General features: G+C 44.1%; 1 protein-coding gene across 3 annotated transcripts in view; it reads right to left on the bottom strand.

Moving 5' to 3' along the window:
- Nucleotides 1–21,098, bottom strand: part of CEP126 (centrosomal protein 126) — a 94,857-nt gene that overhangs the window by 35,136 nt on the left and 38,623 nt on the right. Inside the window, exons 1-4 of one of the 3 annotated variants that reach the window (XM_088456691.1) lie at nucleotides 15,872–15,936; nucleotides 15,598–15,743; nucleotides 11,860–11,977; nucleotides 11,024–11,225 (exon numbers count right to left, since the gene is read on the bottom strand). In XM_088456691.1, the coding sequence (XP_088312817.1) occupies nucleotides 11,024–11,225; nucleotides 11,860–11,977; nucleotides 15,598–15,743; nucleotides 15,872–15,894 (489 nt within the window). In that variant the 5' untranslated portion in view covers nucleotides 15,895–15,936. Of the gene's footprint in view, nucleotides 1–11,023; nucleotides 11,226–11,859; nucleotides 11,978–15,597; nucleotides 15,744–15,871; nucleotides 15,937–21,098 lie in introns of those variants that run through there. The other 2 variants (XM_088456690.1, XM_088456692.1) reach the window with 2 other exon arrangements.

The raw sequence follows: 21,098 nt of genomic DNA, 5'->3' as shown, positions 1-21,098 counted from the left end.
AAACTTTTTGGACCTGATTCAGCAAGGATCGCAACTGCGATTACGCATGCAATCGGCCGATTGTTGCGTTCTGCCCATGTATTGCAGTGCGCGATCCAGTCACTGCGATCAGGACTGAGATCGTAGTGACTACGTAGACCCATCACATAGTGATTGACAGGAAGCACGTGCCAGTGCGTTTGAATGCCGTTGCAGGGGCGTGATAAATTAGGCACTGCGATACCATATGCTGCTTGTGTACTCACTGCGTGCGCTGACGTTAGCAATTCCAGAGTTAGGTCAGAGCTTGTGCAAGTGTGCGTGAGGCTGCGATGGTACTCGGTGTTACCGATGGTTTCGCAGTCTTGCAAAGTATTACGGATGTGTGTAAGATAAAGTGGGCGCCCTTATGTTAGGCTGTGACGGCATAGTGATAGCAAAGGATTAGCATATCTTCGCAGTGAGACTGTGTACTTAATTGCTATTGCATGCGCAGTTGCGATCAGTCCTGAATCAGGCCCTTTGTCTTTCCTGTCTGGGCATTGCACCGCAATCCTGTGGGCTTATCCTGCAGGTACCCAACTAAGTGCAGGTCTCTAGTTCTCATATATGCCAATTAATAATTTTCTTTAAAATATATATTTGGCAAGTGTTTACCAAACCCTTTATCCCCCTGCAATTACTCGATTACTCCTAAGAAACGTACAAACCGTGTACCAAACCCTTTATCCCCCTGCAATTACTCGATTACTCCTAAGAAACGTACAGACCGTGTACCAAACCCTTTATCCCTCTGCAATTACTCTATTACTCCTAAGAAACGTACAAACCATGTACCAAACCCTTTATCCCCCTGCAATTACTCGATTACTCCTAAGAAACGTACAAAGCGTGTACCAAACCCTTTATCCCCCTGCAATTACTCGATTACTCCTATGAAACATACAAACCGTGTACCAAACCCTTTATCCCCCTGCAATTACTCGATTACTCCTATGAAACATACAAACCGTGTACCAAACCCTTTATCCCCCTGCAATTACTCGATTACTCCTATGAAACATACAAAAGGTGTGCCAAACCCTTTATCCCCCTGCAATTACTCGATTACCCCTAAGAAACGTACAAACCGTGTACCAAACCCTTTATCCCCCTGCAATTACTCGATTACTCCTAAGACACGTACAAACCGTGTGCCAAACCCTTTATTCCCCTGCAATTACTGGATTACTCCTAAGAAACGTACAAACCGTGTACCAAACCCTTTATTCCCCTGCAATTACTCGATTACCCTTAAGAAATGTACAAACCGTGTACCAAACCCTTTATCCCCCTGCAATTACTCGATTACCCTTAAAAAACGTACAAACCGTGTACCAAACCCTTTATCCCCCTGCAATTACTCGATTACCCCTAAGAAACGTACAGACCGTGTACCAAACCCTTTATCCTCCTGCAATTACTCGATTACCCTTAAGAAACGTACAAACCGTGTACCAAACCCTTTATCCCCCTGCAATTACTCGATTACTCCTAAGAAACGTACAAACCGTGTACCAAAACCTTTATCCCCCTGCAATTACTCGATTACTCCTAAGAAACGTGCAAACTGTGGGCCTGATTCAGAGCCGGAAGCTATTTGCGCTCGCTCGTTCAGAAAAAGGGGCCGGCTATTTAAATTGAGCGCTTGCTCTTTGCGGTCTGTTGACGCCTCTATGTCTGAGCGAGCGAACGAAACATGCGCTCGCTATTTTGTAAAGACACCCCCTGGCTGCTCGCATCCTACGTCATCTCCGCTATTTATTTGATTAATCGAGTACATCGAAAGGCATCTGAACTGCTCGCAGTGCTTGTGGTAGGATTTTCCTACCGCAATCATGCGAACAGTTCAGGCTAAGAGACAACCAAGTGACGTGGTCGATGACGCTGCTTTGTTAATTATGCGCAGCCTTAAAAGCCCGTTTTGACCGTTTGGCACGCCTGCGTTCGGATCTCCACTCCCCGTTTTCAAGCACCTTCCCCTGTTACCACCCACAAACGCCTCATCCTGTCACTCAAATTAGCAGGCACTCGCTATTTGGCGAGCGCTCGATTTCCGATCGCACTGACTGGTTGGCGCATGCGCATTACGAACCATACGCATGCGCAGTTGTGCGAACATCGCTCGGAGCGAACGAGCGGCCGCTTACGAGCGGCTCTGAATCAGGCCCTGTGTACCAAACCCTTTATCCCCCTGCAATTACTGGATTACTCCTAAGAAACGTACAAACCGTGTACTGAACCCTTTATCCCCCTGCAATTACTCGATTACTCCTAATAAACGTACAAACCGTGTACCGAACCCTTTATCCCCCTGCAATTACTCGATTACTCCTATGAAACATACAAACCGTGTACCAAACCCTTTATCCCCCTGCAATTACTCGATTACTCCTATGAAACATACAAACCGTGCACCAAACACTTTATCCCCCTGCAATTACTCCTAAGAAACGTACAAACCGTGTACCAAACCCTTTATCCCCCTGCAATTACTCAATTACTCCTAAGAAACGTACAAACCGTGTACCAAACCCTTTATCCCCCTGCAATTACTCGATTACTCCTATGAAACATACAAACTGTGTACCAAACCCTTTATCCCCCTGCAATTACTCGATTACTCCTATGAAACATACAAACCGTGTACCAAACACTTTATCCCCCTGCAATTACTCGATTACTCCTAAGACACGTACAAACCGTGTGCCAAACCCTTTATCCCCCTGCAATTACTCGATTACTCCTATGAAACATACAAACCATGTACCAAACCCTTTATCCCCCTGCAATTACTCGATTACTCCTAAGACACGTACAAACCGTGTGCCAAACCCTTTATCCCCCTGCAATTACTCGATTACTCCTATGAAACATACAAACCATGTACCAAACCCTTTATCCCCCTGCAATTACTCGATTACTCCTAAGACACGTACAAACTGTGTACCAAACCCTTTATCCCCCTGCAATTACTCAATTACTCCTAAGAAACGTACAAACCGTGTACCAAACCCTTTATCCCCCTGCAATTACTCGATTACTCCTAAGAAATGTACAAATGGTGTGTCAAACCCTTTATCCCCCTGCATTTACTTGATTACCCTTAAGAAATGTACAAACCGTGTACCAAACCCTTTATCCCCCTGCAATTACTCCTAAGAAACGTACAAACCGTGTACCAATCCCTTTATCCCCCTGCAATTACTCGATTACCCCTAAGAAACGTATAAACCGTGTACCAAACCCTTTATCCCCCTGCAATTACTCGATTACCCTTAAGAAACGTACAAACCGTGTACCAAACCCTTTATCCCCCTGCAATTACTCGATTACCCCTAAGAAACGTAGAGACCGTGTACCAAACCCTTTATCCCCCTGCAACTACTCGATTACCCTTAAGAAACGTACAAACCGTGTACCAAACCCTTTATCCCCCTGCAATTACTCGATTACCCTTAAGAAACGTACAAACCGTGTACCAAACCCTTTATCCCCCTGCAATTACTCGATTACTCCTAAGAAACGTACAAACCGTGTACCAAACCCTTTATCCCCCTGCGATTACTCGATTACTCCTAAGAAACGTGCAAACTGTGGGCCTGATTCAGAGCCGGAAGCTATTTGCGCTCGCTCGTTCAGAAAAAGGGGCCGGCTATTTAAATTGAGCGCTCGCTCTTTGCGGTCTGTTGACGCCTCTATGTCTGAGCGAGAGAACGAAACATGCGCTCGCTATTTTGTACAGACGCCCCCTGGCCGCTCGCATCCTACGTCATCTCAGCTATTTATTTGATTAATCGAGTACATCGAAAGGCGACTGAACTGCTCGCAGTGCTTGTGGTAGGATTTTCCTACCGCAATCATGCGAACAGTTCAGGCTAAGAGACAACCAAGTGACGTGGTCGATGACGCTGCTTTGTTAATTATGCGCAGCCTTAAAAGCCCGTTTTGACCGTTTGGCACGCCTGCGTTCGGATCTCCACTCCCCGTTGGCGCATGTGCATTACACCCATACGCATGCGCAGTTGTGCGAACATGGCTCGGAGCGAACGAGCGGCCGCTTACGAGCGGCTCTGAATCAGGCCCTGTGTACCAAACCCTTTATCGCCCTGCAATTACTGGATTACTCCTAAGACACGTACAAACCGTGTACCAAACCCTTTATCCCCCTGCAGTTACTCGGTTACCCTTAAGAAACGTACAAACTGTGTACCAAACCCTTTATCCCCCTGCAGCAGAATTACACAGAGGAAGAGGTGTGACGTCCACACCCAATAACAGGGTTTGAGAGTTTTGGCATTGCTTTTTCTTTTGCATTGCTCTCATTGTTTTATTATTAGGGTAAATCTAACATACGAGCAAGAGGTTAATATGTATATGTGTGTGACTGTAAGGAGAACAATTGGTGACAGACAGAACAATAAAATGTGTCTGCCGTCAGGACTATTTATTGCGCTGTTATTGTTACAATGTTCTAATTACAAACAATTAGGAGGTATTGCTAGGATACACCCTTTTCTCATTCAACCAGTATGTTAATATGTTAATATCGCGCTGCTGGCTGACCGTCACTACTCAGGTCCTCCCAAATCATGGCGGCCGGGCTCATCCATCTGCGTCACAAGGATTTATTTGCTAATCCCGGCAGACTAACTTTAATAATGAAATAAAGTCTCCGCAAATAGTCCCTTGTCTACCCTACTATAAATATCATCAGAAAGATTATTACATGGGCATAGTTGCTAAGTCTACTTGCTGCTAACAGCTCCAGCCACCAACCTGCATGGTCTATAACTCCTGCCGGTCACCCATAGCTCAGAGCAACAGAGTCACTGTCCATGATCCTACAGCACAGCCTGTAGGAGTGGTAGTCATAGGGCCACCATGTGCACTGGTTACTCAGACCATTTATATAATTATATCACATATTATGCCACTCATATTATAGGCCATACTCGGGTGGAGAAACTGCACCTGCCACAGGGCTGGTGCGAGTTTTGATGGTTCAATCGATGGTAGCGTCCAATCGCTTCAATCGATACTTCTGCTTCTACAGACACTGACAGCGGGCGTCTCAGTCTTTGGACAATCGGATGCAAGGGTGAACACCGCAAAGTTCTTTGTAGCGGCATTTACATTAAGTCGCAGACGGCAACCACAAATAGAGGTAGACATGACTTCCGACTCAAGGCCTGATCCGGAGATGGACGGATTTGCAGAGTTGTACACAGGCGGCTGTGCAAATCCGGCCATCTCGGATGCAAATGCGGAAGGAGGTGTCAGATATCTCCTTGATGCAGTAGCAACCCCAGCACTGCGACCGACGTCACAGGCTGGGATCACCATAGCAACCATTGCGACGGGTAGCTCCTTTGGTCAGGCCGCGGGAGCTGAAGCTTTCCGCAGCCTGAACGTCTGCCCCTGTTTCCGGGAACGGTGACCAGACAAGCCCCCGCTCCTTCCCCCCCATGCGCCGCATGTCCATCACACTGTGGCTTGGGGGGAGGGTCTGCGAGTGTAATCGCAGGACCCGTTCTGCACATGTGCAGAATGGGTCCTGAGCAGTCGCAGACCCGGAAAGCATCGGACATGTACGTTCATCATCGAATGAACGTAGATGTCTGAATCAGACCCTCAGTTCCTAAGTGTCTAGCCAGTTTAGGCATCATGACAATTATGATGTGAAATAATGTGATAAACCCTGCGCTATATGAAACTACCGACTGCTACCAGTAAACAACATTAAAACTATGTTGCACAATAAAATAAAAAGGACACGATCACAACATGAAGATTATGATTGGCTGTTGATGGATAGGGCAGTTTAAAGGGATTAAAATTCACATATCTCACAATGTTCTGAGTGACGTGTGACATGAATAAAGACTTCACAATGCAGCTGTGTTATGGATAGATTGTAAACAGGGAAATGTGAGACTTGGAGGGATGTCATTATTTGTTAGTGGGGGAAAGGATGACTGGGAGACGTGCTCTCTGAATTCCTCCAGGAACATGTTGGAGCAAAACCAAACCTGAAATGTTTGCTTGCGGAACGTGCTGCAGTTCAGTAAATCAATGAGACTACGTAATACTGTACTATACAGTCAACATGTACAATGTTAAAACATTCAAACTGATCAACAATAAAACCCTAACATTTATATAAATAACAAACTCCGGGCTTACATACCAAGACAGATATATGAATAAATGAATAATAAACAAAGCATTATAATAGATTGAAAAGCAAATTAATTATGAAATACGTAACTTACAATAAAGGGGGTGATTTAAAGTTGAGCGTAAAATAAGTCTATTTGCAGGCACAGAAATATGCACCTGCACGCTTATATGTCCACATCTGTATATGAGTTACACACATCTGCACGCTTATATGTCCACATCTGTATATGAGTTACACACATCTGCACGCTTATATGTCCACGTCTGTATATGAGTTACACACATCTGCACGCTTATATGTCCACATCTGTATGAGTTACACACATCTGCACGCTTATATGTCCACATCTGTAAAGAGTTACACAAATCTGCACGCTTATATGTCCACGTCTGTATATGAGTTATACACATCTGCACGCTTATATGTCCACATCTGTATATGAGTTACACACATCTGCACGCTTATATGTCTACGTCTGTATATCAGTTACACACATCTGCATGCTTATATGCCCACATCTGTATATGAGTTATACACATCTGCACGCTTATATGTCCACATCTGTTTATAAATTACACACATCTGCACGCTTATATGTCCACGTCTGTATAGGAGTTACACATCTGCACGCTTATATTTCCACGTCTGTTTATAAGTTACACACATCTGCACGCTTATATATGAGCTACACACATCTGCATGCTTATATGTCCACGTCTGTATAGGAGTTTCACACATCTGCATGCTTATATGTCCACGTCTGTATATGAGTTACACACATCTGCATGCTTGTATATCCACGTCTGTATATGAGTTACACACATCTGCACGCTTATATGTCCACGTCTGTATATGAGTTACACACATCTGCGCGCTTATATGTCCACGTCTGTATATGAGTTACACACATCTGCATGCTTGTATATCCACGTCTGTATAGGAGTTACACACATCTGCACGCTTATATGTCCACGTCTGTATATGAGTTACACACATCTGCACGCTTATACTGTATGTCCACGTCTGTATATGAGTTACACACATTTGCAGATTGTGCAGCCTAAAACACAATCTAGAGATGCTCTTTTGTGCGCACACTTTGACTAATGCATTGCGGCGTTGGCATTTTTAGGAGTTTTCATGCATGCGCAGTTACAAACAAATCAGCATTGCGTGTGACTGAATCAGGCCCTTTATCTCTATTTGCATTACAGTGTTTAATATTGGTGCTTAGCATAGGTCTGAAAGTCACCAATGGGACTAAACCAGAGGACCGTTAGTAATGTAAGCAATAATGACCAGTCCAAAATATAGAGATACAGGTGGGGTGAGATTCTGTGCTAGAAGGTGGTGTTCTGGGTTGGGTATGGGAGCCCAACACTCGGGCTGCCGGCTGTCAAAAGACAGACAGCTGCATCCCGATGCTGAGAATCCCAACAGGGGCACAGTAAGTACTCTAATTCTCCCCCCTTTACCCCCTAACCCTCCTTTCCTGTATCCTAACCGTAAACCTCCCTAACCCGCAGCATAACCCTCCCGGTTAGTGCCTAAACCTAATCCTCCCCCCTTAGTGCCTAACCCTAACCTCCCCCCTCCCGCAGCCTAACCCTAACCCCTCGTGGTGCCTAAACCTAACCTTCGCCACCCGCGGCTAACAGCTAACGGCGCCCGCTATACGTACGATCGGGATGCCGGCTGTCTGGATTCCGGCGACTGCATCTCCACGTAGGGATTCCGGCGCCAGCATTTCGGCAGCCTGCATCCCAATTGTAGGTCTATTAACTACATCCTGTTCTTAGGGAAGGAGCAGGAGGAAGGTGATAGGAAGGGTATAATGGTTAAGATGATGATGCTTTAGCGCTATAGGGGGTAAAGTTACTAAGAATCGTGTCTGGTCGATATTGTAATCTCGGGTGAGTTTAGGCATTTTTGGTTGGTGCAGGGGTAATAGTGTTGAAAATAGAATTAAACTATTGTTTTTTACAGTAGGATAGTACCACAACTGTCCAGAATGGTAATATGTACCACCTCCCTCATTTTAGCCTAGCTTTCATCTTGTAAACACCACAAAGAAACATGACAGCTACAATCTGATTAGTTGCTATAGGAACATCCCCTCTTTTCTTCCCGACCACTTGTCATAAATGCCCCGACTCCCTATTTATCTTGTATTTGCAGATTTTGTACCAGTGCTTGAATATTTAGAAACAAATACATTTAAATTCCAACTAAAAATGTTGCAATATAATTATTGGCAATAATAAAGGGACAGATATTTTATATATTTATCTATAAATTAAGGGACCTTTCCATTTTTTTTTGGTTTGCTTGTCAGTTGTGAATTATATTGCTTTATTTTTTATAAGGTTTGAGGATTTCTTTTAGCGGTTTTAATGTAAATTGTAACAACTGTATTAGGGGTTTAAATACAACAACTATGAGAACACAAACTGACACACAGCCTCCAAACACAATGACATGTACACACTATGGGCCTGATTCAGAGCCGGACGCAATTAGCGCTCGCTCGTCCAGAAAATGGGGGTGGATATTCAAATGAACCGTTCGCTGTTTGCGGTCTGTTCACGCCTCTAGGTCTGAACGAGCGAACAAAACTTGTGGTCGTTTTTTGGGAAACAACGCCCCCTGGCCGCTCGCATCCTACGTCATGTCCGCTATTTATTAGATTAATCGAGTACATCGACTAGGGTATGAACTGCTCGCTATTCTTGTGGTCGGTTTTTGCTACCACAATTTTGCGAGCAGTTCTGGCTATAAAATAACCCAGTGACGTGGTCAATGACGCTGCTGTTTTAATTATGCACACCCATAAACCGCCCGTTTTGACCTTTAAGCACGCCTGCGTTCGGATCTCCACTCCCCGTTTTCAAGCACCTTCCCCTGTTACCACCCACATACGCCTCATTCTGTCACTCAAATTATCAGGCATTCGCTATTTTGCGAGCACATGAATTTCGACCGCACTGACTGGTTTGCGCATGCGTATAACGATCCGTACGCATGCGCAGTTGGCCAAACATCGCTCGGAGCGAACGAGCTGCCGCTTACGAGTGGCTCTGAATCAGGCCCAATGTACAGTATAAAGGAGTTTTGCTATCTTGGTAGTGAAATAGGCTGCACAATCAATGTACAGGGAAATTCTATTTTGAATTATGCTGGACCTCAACTGATCATTAATAAAAAAGTGAGTATACAGCACTCCAAACGTACAGAATATATACATGTGGACCAGACAGACATACAGGTGTGTACTACTGTCATATTAAATATAGTTGTTATTTTCATTATTCACCACTATGCGAGCTAAACTGAAATAAATCCTGACCTCTCTGCTATACAAGACATCTCAAATGAACAATTTCAGACACATCCTGTCGGCCACAGATACTGTACTATCCACACTCAGTCACTGTACTATCCACACTCAGTCACTGTACTTGTGAATAGAGGTTCTGCTTTTGCCTAAGTAAGTTAGTGGCATCTAGTGGTTGTAAACTGAACTGCTGAGAGGAAAATACTGAACCCGATGGACTACAATATTACAGATTTGTCCTTTCTTACCTTTGCTTCAGTCGTGCCAAATAGCCTCTCTCAGTGCGCCACCGGGGAGTCTATTTGCACGGAATCGGTATGTAATGCTGCCGGATGTAATGCCGGGGGACTTAATACCAACACTGGAAGCTCAAACCATCAGGATCCCGACTGGGCTGTTAAGTACCCTAACCCTCCCTTAGTGGTGCCTAACCCTAACCGCCCCCCAGTGATGCCTAAATCTAACCCCCCCTCCCCGCACCCTAAACCTAACCCCCCGGGGTGGCGCCTAACCCTAACCTCCCCCCGGTGGTGCCTAACTCTAAACCCCCCTCCCCGCACCCTACACCTAACCACCCCGTGGTGGTGCTTAGCCCTGTCCCCCCGGGGGTTCCCTAACGTAACCCCCACCTCTCCCCGCGGCTAAGCGCTAACACTGCCCGGCTTACCATTGTTCGGGAAGCCGTCTGTCTAGATTCCGGCGTCGGGATCTAGAGGGGCGTCAGGATTTCAACGCCTGTCTTTAGTCTCGCGTCAGGATTTAGACGTTGGGTTTTAGTCAGACGGCTTCCCGTCCGTCGGCATTTTGACGGCATCCCTATTTGCACAAATAAAACAACTTGGAGCGACAAAACGACATTGACAGCTTACACTCATCAATCTGGTGTGCGACATTCTGAATCTGTGTAACAAGAACGTGGGAGCAAGCAGCCGCAGCTTTTACATTGTGCATCATCTACGACTTTGTACGTGTGTAATACCAATACCTGGGCCGTGAAAGTCACAGCCCAGCGTCTCTGCTACATAGTGAGCGGCTTCCCGCTAAGTTTGCAATGTGACAAAGACGCAAGATTTAAAGAAGAATATGGTCCACTACTCCTCAGAGGGTCTCGCGCCATATGATGTAAGGATGCCTAGAAAGTGAGGACACATCTGTAGCTGTGATTGCACTAAACCCTATAAAATGTTAACCGTTCCCATACAGCCAGACAAGGTAACAAAGGAAGATGCACAACCATTCCATGGCAAAAGACTTAAAGAATAAAATAATGAAACGTATAACTTACAGGGGTCCTGTAATCGCGTCATCGTGGTCCCGCTTCATACTGCCGGTAATCCCGCCATTGTGTAGCAAGTGAGGGGCCCATGACTAATCCCCTAACCCTAATACCCTAAAGGGACAGACTAGATGGGCCTAGTGGTTCTTATCTGCCGTCACATTCTATGTCTCTATAGTAAGTGTCTCTGCCCTCCTGACACGCTCCATACCTGCACGTTGCTGAGATGTTGCTCCTCTAGAAGGCGCTGGGCTTCCTCTAGTCTGTGCTGGAAGTAGAGCTGATTACTGTCCAACTGAATTGCTGACTTTTCCTGAAATATCTTTTCAAAACTCAACTTTGTGGCCGGTTGTTGCTTTTTATGAAACGTGGAGTTTCCTATCGATGACAAACTGGAAGGAGCGTCTGTTGTTCTTAACATAAGGTAGAGAGAATGTAGTTAACATTTTATGAACACTTTACTATTACAGTTTGTCCTGCTCTATAGTAAATGCATCAAAAGCGGAAATGTTTTCCTGTCCGTACATGGAGTAATAATGACAATGCTGCCCCGATATAGTCATGTGTAGGTCCCAAAACAATCAACAACTCCAGCGGGCAAAAGACCGCTCTCGACCGATGTGGGAAATCACCTGCCAACCATGCTACAAAGCCCCTATGTGACCCAGTCCCAGGGCACACGAATGCCGAATAGCCAGATGTGTATAGTACTGTAAATGGAATCTACTGATCCGCACAGACACAGGAACAGCCAGTGTATGGCCAGCTTTAGAGTTTTAGCTTTTTTCCCAGTAACATGATAAGTTCTACAAAGAGAAAAGTTGACAACACTGAAGACTCTGAGAATATGAGTTATTCTAGGAACCCAGTTATGTGCGAGAACGGTCACTACTATTCATGTAATCATGTTATCACCCATGTATAATACCGCAGTGCTTGGTGCCGTCCTGCTGTGAATATACTGTAATGAGGTACAGCAGCAGCTGAAGTGCTCATAGAAAATGCAACATTTCTGGTTTAGTAACAGTGGATAATGAAGTAGCGTACCTTGTATGATTAGGACTTCTATGATTTGATATATAGTAGAAGGTGGAGGAGAGAGATCCCTGAATTTGGTCGAGTGCATCTTCAAGCTTTGGTGTTGGCCTTTTATGAACAGTATAAACTACAAGACAAATATAAAATAACAGTGAAATCATTAGTGTAGTAGATCTGCAAGCACAGTGCTCCCCTCCCAGCTGCACAGCGTCTGATCAGCTGGGAGAGTCCTGCACCAGACCTGTAATTGTCCTGCAGAGAGCACTGATATCATTTACAAACAAGGGAAAGCCTTCTTTATGCAAATCCATATTTGTATGTAGAAAGAGCCACAAATGGAAATAAAATAACTCCATGCCTTGTTAAGGGGGGTATCCACTACGATTAAGTTGAACGATTGAACGATAACGATCGTTCGAACGTTTGCAAATCAGTTGCAAAAGTGCCTAAAACGACCAGCGATGCGCGTGCCCGCTGGTCGTTTAGACATCTGTCATCTTTCAAACATGCTGGCCAACCTGACGATATCGTCAGGTTCAGCATGTTTCCAAATGATTGATGACCCTGGACTGAAATACATTTAGTAAATTGCTAGATAAACTTTCCAATGAGAAAATGGAGTAAAGAGATATAAAACGGAAACAAAACAAACCCTAGCAATGATGCAAAATGTATTCATCAAATTATTTGGTATAAAGGATATATAAACTAATAACAACATATTAATTCCTAAGGATGAACATGATAATAGATATTTATCTAGGTCCAAAAGACAATACCTAACCTACATACAACAAATGTGAGGCCTATCTACATCTTGCTCATTTCCATGCTTGTATGGCAGCCAGTGTCATATTGCCCAGGTGAGATATGGATTCTACTGAACAGAAACAAATCCTGGGATGTCCCAGAGTCAGGTAAGAAGCTGAGGTTGGATAATTCAGCAGAACAATAATACAAAACGTATCTCTAAATGATCAATGACATATTTACAGGAATGAAAGACTAAGAGGGGTATTCAATATGAAAGGTTAACTTCCCTGGCGAAGTTAACGTTTCATATCGGAGTTTTTTTCTGCGTAAAGGTATGGTGCGCGCTCCCGCTTATCCCCGTATTCAAAATAAAATTAACGAAAACGGGAAACTCCGAAGTTGGATTTGCGTAAAGTTAAGAATTTTTCCTTAAAATAATTGTAAGACCCCCCTGAAGTTGTAAAAACATGGGGGATCACTATGGGTACCCCCGTTTTAGCCTTTAATTGTAAGTCGGGGATTTAAATAGCCGCAGCAGGTGTTTTTTTCCCGACATTGAAGAAGTGATGCAGAAGAGCACTTAGGTTATTTTTTTCGTTTTTTTAAGTGGTCCCATCAAATTTGGGATACATGAAAATGGGTACTAGCATATTTTTAAGTCCCTAAAGTAAGTTTTTAAAAATTCTGCAATTGTGCACCTGCCACTATAAATCTATTCTAGAAAACACCTGCCGCATACTTGCAGAATAGCCCTGAACCTATTTCCATATTCTTAAACAATTTTTTCCCATTTTTTTTTTCACCCCAATTTTTAAATTCATTTTTTGGGGTGTCCCTATTTTTTTTTTAAACTTTTTTTGACACAGTTCGTTTTTAAATGTCATTCCCAGGGGTGCAGGCTATTTTTTTACATCGACCAGAGTATGAGCTGCTCGCTATTCTTGTGGTTGGTTTTTGCTACCACAATTTTGCGAGCAGTTCTGGCTTAAAAAAATCCCAGTGACGTGGTCAATGACGCTGCTGTTTTAATTATGCACACCCATAAAACGCCCGTTTTGACCTTTAAGCACGCCTGCGATCGGATCTCCACTTCCCGTTTTCAAGCACCTTCCCGTTACCATCCACATACGCCTCATTCTGTCACTCAAAATAGCAGGCATTCGCTATTTTGCGAGCACATGAATTTCGGCCGCACTGACTGGTTCGCGCATGCGTATAACGATCCGTACGCATGCGCAGTTGGCCAAACATCGCTCGGAGCGAACGAGCTGCTGCTTACGAGTGGCTCTGAATCAGGCCCAGAATTAGTAAGGAATTGTGAATAAAATAAAACAGTACAGTATCCTCACTGTGTGACCTTTTCTTTATTCAAATAAAGCTGTTTGTGGACATCTCAGTAATATTGTCTTTGTCATTACTTATTATTCAGTTTGCAACATGTGATTGTATATAGCAATATTTCGTTACACAAATTCCCTGCTTATAGGATAATTAATAATCACAGGGTTTTAACAGTGAGTTCCTTGATACTGATTAGCACTGATAAAATATAAATCACAATAGGTAAATATATCAGTGCTAATCAGTATCAAGGAACTCACTGTTAAAACCCTGTGATTAGTAATTATCCTATAAGCAGGGAATTTGTGTAACGAAATATTGCTATATACAATCACATGTTGCAAACTGCATAATAAGTAATGACAAAGACAATATTACTGAGATGTCCACAAACAGCTTTATTTGAATAAAGAAGAGGTCACACAGTGAGGATACTGTACTGTTTTATTTTATTCACAATTTCTTACTAATTCTGATCACACTATCTACTTAAGTTTTTAACCTCTATTTCGCTGGACATAACCCTCAATGGGATATTTTAATGTATACCTAATAAAAATTGACAATTCTTAATATATATAAAACATAAATGCATTCTGTGCTTAAATCTGGGTCCTATTCCCAAGATATTTAATTATAGTATGCACATATTCCAAAATACTAAATACTCTGATATCCAAAATACACCAAGTCCCAAGCATTTTGGAAATGGGAGACTCAACCTGTGTATATATATATATATATATATATACACATATACACAACATGATTTTCCACCTTTAGCCGCAGTGTCAGTCTTCTGTATAGGCATCAATGTTGATTAGTCTTCACGCTCTTTGCTACTTTTCCCCTAATTTTACGCATATATTTGTGTACATTTTGTGAAAATTAAAGCGCTATGGGCCTGATTCAGAGATATACGCTATTCTGATGTTTACACAGTTGAGCGATAATCAGATATTTGCGCATGCGTCTGAGTCGCACTACAGGTACATTACCATAGTTGCTCGCAGTGACTATTTATTTGCAGTGCTAATGACAGTCAGGGAGCCTTTGTGTGCGGCAACAGAGAGCGGCAGCAAAGAGCGCAGGTGTGTAGCGACCGTTTCAGGGGCATCCCATCCGGCATCTGCAATTCCATAGGCAAGAAAAAAAGCCGCAGTTGGGCGTCTTAATACATTCTTCCGTGCCTGCGACATTTGCATATTTGTGCACAGCAGCTGCGTACACAGACGTTGCAGCATTAGTGCACAACTCTGAGTCAAGGCGCCCGTTAGGTATAGTACAGTAGTGACGGCAGCGGGATAATACAGTACACTGGCAAAACGTAAGCGCGAGATCTGGTGCCACCCTAGTTACTAAGTGCAAAGCTGGGTAAGGAGACATCAGTGCTTCTGCAGCTGACACAGTCACTGTTTTCTGTTTTTCTTTTCACGTCAGTATAAATGGTAATTGTGCATTATACTGAGCATAACTATGTCACGTTTCAGCTTGTATCCCGCAGGCTGTGCTGGCTCCCCGTCACTTACACTCCATGATACATGCAGATAACCAGGTGTGCCCAGACTATCACATACAACTGTAACTCACTTATTAGATATATTAATGTTTGGCTGTAAATAAGTTGTGACTTTCATTATTTAGGCTACTGACCGGCTCTCCGGCGCTGGGACGGGGGGAGATGTGCCCGCTGGAACTTCTCTGTCGCCTCCTGAAACTTTAGCTTTCTTTGCTGAAGGACTTGTTCTCGAAACCTCTGCTCCTTCTGCTCTTCTTCTCTGCGTTTTACCTCCAGGGCTCTAACAAAGAAATACCGACACCGTCAGAAAACACAGACATGGAAAACTGTCGCCTGCTCAGAAAAATGATTGGAAACGATCTAGAAAGATAGAAAAAAATACTAAATTTAGGTGAAAACTGAACAGACCTCCTGTCAGTAACATGTAACATTACTGTACATGAATCCCAGGGAGCTGCTTCTGTGCATACAGGACTATGGCGTGTGCAGCTCACACCCTGTGGACAGCTCACACACATATATATCTTGTAAAATAACAACTATGGATAAAATGAGGCATTTACGTAGAAGAGACTGACAGAGACGTCTCAGGATGACGGTCCATGTTAGGGGCATAACAGATAAGGGTTGTACCGTCTAAGCCATTCACAAGAACATGAAGAAGAAAGGGATTTTCATTCATACCGTTACCAATTAGCTAAGCAGATGTAGATCGTCAGTGTTCAAATCCATATAGTGCTCTCTACGGCTGGCATGTTGTTATTTAAGGTGTAGTGTCTCAGCTAAGTCCATACAAGTGCACTGTACAGTACATATCACCTGATGATTATATTTACTCATCCAAGTAAAGAACAGACAGTACACATTTAGGTGCATTTGGTTATCACACCACAGACACGTGAATTGCATATGCTAATCATTGGGACATTAGCCAGGAGAGCACAATTGATGCAGGGAATGTTATACGTCACTTGACAATGTTATATAATACTTAATAGAGAGCCATAAAAAGAGACTAAGTTTTCATTTAAAAAAAGTTTTAGCAGCTCAGTGTTAACCTTTTAGGGTATTCCCAGACAAAGGTTTTTTTCAAGCATACCTGAAGCTCTTTTATACTTTGCATATACTCATAATATACCTGCCTTAATGAATATAACCTATACTTGGGCTTACTGTAGAGCGCTCAGAGATCTCTGACAACAGCACCTGTCAGTCAGCTGCTTAATTCAATACAAAATATACAATACAATATGTCAATCCTGCAGCGCCAAGATCCAAATGTTCAACTTCCTCTGATAGTATTCACTATCTTCCAAAATGTTTAAATTATTATAGAAGATATATGAAAAAATTATACACAATTCCTCTGTAATCATATAGTATATAAATATATAGTATATAAATATTACTTTTAGCTTCCTGCTGATTGGTTGATGTCATATCTCGGAAATAGTCCTTAACACCTGAGCGTCTGACTGGTCCGAAAATACAATCTGCCTTGTAAGTAACTTTATTATACTGTATGTACCGGTCATTCTACATGAACCACTCACTCTTCCATTTACAGGCAACTCATACCTGGCCATGATCAAGAGAGCATCCTCACTGTTACTGTATACTGAGAGCTTGCAGAGGGTTGGTACGAGATGTTGGCGCTCAGATTCCCGGCAGTCAGAATCCCAATGTCGGCATCCCAACAGGGTTAGTATACTGACACCTGACAGTAAGTATCCTAACCCACCCGCACCCTAAACCTAACCTCCTACTCTAGTGCCTAAACCTAACCCTGCCCCCCCAGTGCCTAATCCCTACCCTCTCCCCCTAGTGCCCAAACCTAACCCTCCCTCCCTACTGTTTAACCCTAACCCTGCCCCCCCCCCAGTGCCTAATCCTAACCCTCTCCCCCTAGTGCCCAAACCTAACCCTCCCTCCCTACTGTTTAACCCTAACCCCCCCCCCAACCCAGTGCCTAATCCTATCCCTCTCCCCCTAGTGCCTAAACCTAACCCTCCGGGATGCCGGCTCCAGGAGTCTGACTGGCATTCCGACAGCCAGGATTTCCACCACCTCCCCTCCTAGACAGTGAGGATGGTACTGCACATGGAGAGAGATACGTATTACAATGTTTCACCTTTAGCTCGGAAGCTTCAGTTTCCTATAAAACATTGCATTCTACTAATAGCAGCATTCCAATGGGTAATAGGGAGTAATTAGCAGTAAGGTATGCTGACTGTACTGATTAGCCTCCCATTACCAGGCAGTATTACGTTATAAGAGAAGCTCTGAGTCACGGTGATAAAACTGATAATTCTCAGAGGAAGATTTCAATGTTGGTCTTTCCAATCCCTAAATTAAAGCCAGGATTATCCTTTTGTCTGTGGATCACTCACCTCCCCCATTACCTCTCAGCTACTCAGTACATTACCTGATATGGGTTGGTAACAATTAAAATGATATACTTGAGCTCTGAAACATGTATAATTAAAGGACAACACAGGTGACGTGAATAACACTGATTATCTTGGCACCTGACAAGGGGAGGGATATATTAGGCAGCAAGTGAACAGTCAGTTCTTTAGGTTGAAGTGTTGGAAGCAGGGAAACTTTGACAAGGGCCAAATTGTGATGGACAGATGGCTGGGTCAGAGCATCTCCAAAGCAGCAGGTCTTGTGGGCTATTCCCAGTATGCAGTAGTTAGTACCTACCAAAAGTGGTCCAAGAAAGAACAACTAGTTAACCAGAGACAGGGACATGGGCGCCCAAGGCTCGTGGGGAGCAAAGGCTAGTCCGTCTGGTCCAATCCCACTATAAATCTACTGTAGCACAAATTGCTGAAAAAGCGAATGTTGGCTATGATAGAAAGGTGTCAGTACACATAAGCTCTCATTCAGACCCGCTCGCAAGCGCCGATGCACTCGCAAGCGGGTCGATGTAGAGGCCCTGCGCACACGCAGCGGCCGCACTGTGCGTGCGCCCGCCCCGGAGCGAGAGAGAAATTCTCTCGCTCCGGGGCTTACTACAAAAGGGGCGGCGCCCGCACCATTTTGTAGGCGACTCGGGGGGGGGGGGGTGGCTTGCCAAACGGAGGCGTTCCCGACGGACCGCCTGAAGTTTGGGGACGGCCCCACTGACATCACGAGCCGAAAGCTCACTGGGGCTTGTGGCAGACGAGACCCTACCACAAGGGTCTCAATGCAAGCATCGATGGTCGAGATGGTCTTGACCATCGCGACCATCAACCTGGCCGCTCGCTAAAGCTGTTGGTGGTCACCCACAGCCTAGCGAGCGGCCAGGAGGCCGGGCAGGAAAATAGATGCGGCCGCCCTCATTCAGAGCGAGCGCTCGCATTTTGCGAGCGCCTCTGAATGAGGTCCATAGTGTTCATTGAATATTTTCTGTGAGGAAAACTGCCAGAGAGTGGTTGAAACGACTGTCAGACACCTTCTGAGATGTCCTAGCCCAGTGGTCTCCAATGTTAATTGAGGTGTAAGATACTTTAGAAAAATCAAACCTCCTGAAGAGCTACTAAAATAACCGAACAATTGAGGGTCATTTAATGAAAAAAATAAAAAAGTTAAATAGAAAAAAAAAAAATGCATTTAATTATTACAGTGATATTGTTGTAGTTTGTAAATAAAGTTTAAGTACAGGCACATTTCACTGTTAATTACCGGCTCCAAGGAGGTACGTGCAGTAGAGGAGCAAAAGATATAGGCAGGGCTGCTGTGTGATATTTTTGGCTGGGTTGGGCGAGAGTCGATCGCTCCGCCGTAGCGTAGACACCATGGGTGGAACCACGAGGAAGCACATCAGGTGATTGCTGTAGAGGCTGTGGCAATCGCCTGACATGCTTCCCTGTGGCTCCACCCATGGCGTCAATACCACGGGGGAGCACATGTCAGAAGTCACTTCCTCCTAGTTGACTCGGCAGTACTGCAGCTAGGTGAGCTACCAAAATTAAGACCGCGAGCTGCAGGTTGGAGACCACTGTCCTAGCCTATGCTTTTTCTTCAATAAAGACTTTTATATGCTGGTCCGTACTTTATCCTGGATGGATGAGGTCAGAGTGTGTGTGCGTTTAGAAACGTAGAATTTGACGGCAGATAAGAACCACTTGGCCCATCGAGTCTGCCCCATTTTAAACATATTATTACCTCAACCCTTATTGATACTTACTTCTTCTGAAGGATATCCTTATGTCTATCCCATGCATTTTTAAATTGCTCTACTGTCATAGCCTCTACAACCTCTGATGAGAGGCTATTCCACTTGTCCACTACCCTTTCTGTGAAGTAATTTTTCCTGAGATAATCTACGACTCTTTCTTTTAAGAGTGTTTCCATCAATTTCCCAACTACTGACGTAAGGCTCACTGGACGGTAGTTGCTTGCCTCTTCCTTGCTTCCACTTTTGTACAGTGGGACAACGTTTGCTCTTTTCCAGTCCTCTGGAATTACTCCAGTAGCTAGTGACTGGTTGAATAATTCTGTTAATGGTGTTACCAGCACCCCTTTCAGCTCTGTTAGTATACTTGGATGTATCCCATCTGGCCCCATTGATTTATCCACTTTCAGCTTTGAGATTTCTGTTAGGAACAAGCACATTTACAGAGGAGAAGGCCTATCTCATTTTTATGATTACACCTGCAACTTAACTGTGGCCCCTTTCCCTCTCTCTCAGTAGTGAATACTGAACAAAAATAATTATTAAGATGATCAGCTATTACATTGTCTCCCTCAACAAGACTCCCTCTTTCTGTCTTTAGTCTTTTCATTCCACCTTTTGTTTTTCTCCTTTCGCTTATATACTTAAAAAAAGTTTTGCCCCCTTTACCCACTGACTGTGCAATTTTCTCCTCAGCTTTTGCCTTTGCACATCTGATTACTTATCTAGCCTCCTTCTGTTTTACAAGATAATCCTCTTTGTCTTCATTATTTTGCGTATACTTGTATTTCCTAAAGGCTATCTTTTTTGCTTTCACAATACTTGCTACCTCTTTCCCAAACCACACTGGCTTCCTTTTCCTTGTGGTTTTCCTAACCCTTTTGATACAAAGGTCTGTTGCCTTTAATATTGCACTTTTTAAATTTTCCCACCTCACCTGCACTCCTTTCAAGTTTCTCCAAAGATTTGCTTAAACATCTTCCCATCCTTGCAAAATCAGCCGTTCTAAAATCTAACACCTTTGTTTTTGTATGGGGTGAGTCAGTATGGGATGCAATCGGGAAGCCGGCCGACATTATACCGACAGCCGACTTCCCGGCGAGGGTGAAATGCACGGCGTCTAGATGTAGACGCCGCTCATTTAACCGACGACGGGAGACCGGCGCCCGGCATCCCGATCGAAGGGATGACGGGTGCCGCGAGCAGACAGCCGCGGGAGGGGGAGGGTTAGCGCACCCGGGGGGGACTTAGGGTTAGGCACCCCCCCGGGAGGGTTAGGCTAGGGGGAGGGAGGGTTAGGGTTAGGCTAGGTATTTCATACCAATTCCAGTCAGTATCTGTATTTATTCTGAACCATACTGCTTGATGATCACTGGATCCCAGGTTTTCACCCACTTTTACATCCGATATTCTGTCTCCATTTGTAAGTATTAAGTCTAATATTGCATCTTTCCGAGTGGGCTCCCTCAC

This window comes from Taudactylus pleione, unplaced genomic scaffold (genome assembly GCF_031769625.1).
Source record: "Taudactylus pleione unplaced genomic scaffold, aTauple2 ptg000711l, whole genome shotgun sequence".
Classification (NCBI taxonomy): Eukaryota; Metazoa; Chordata; class Amphibia; order Anura; family Myobatrachidae; genus Taudactylus; species Taudactylus pleione.
The sequence above is the reverse complement of the archived record's forward strand: the minus strand, read 5'-3'. Positions and strand labels throughout refer to the sequence as shown.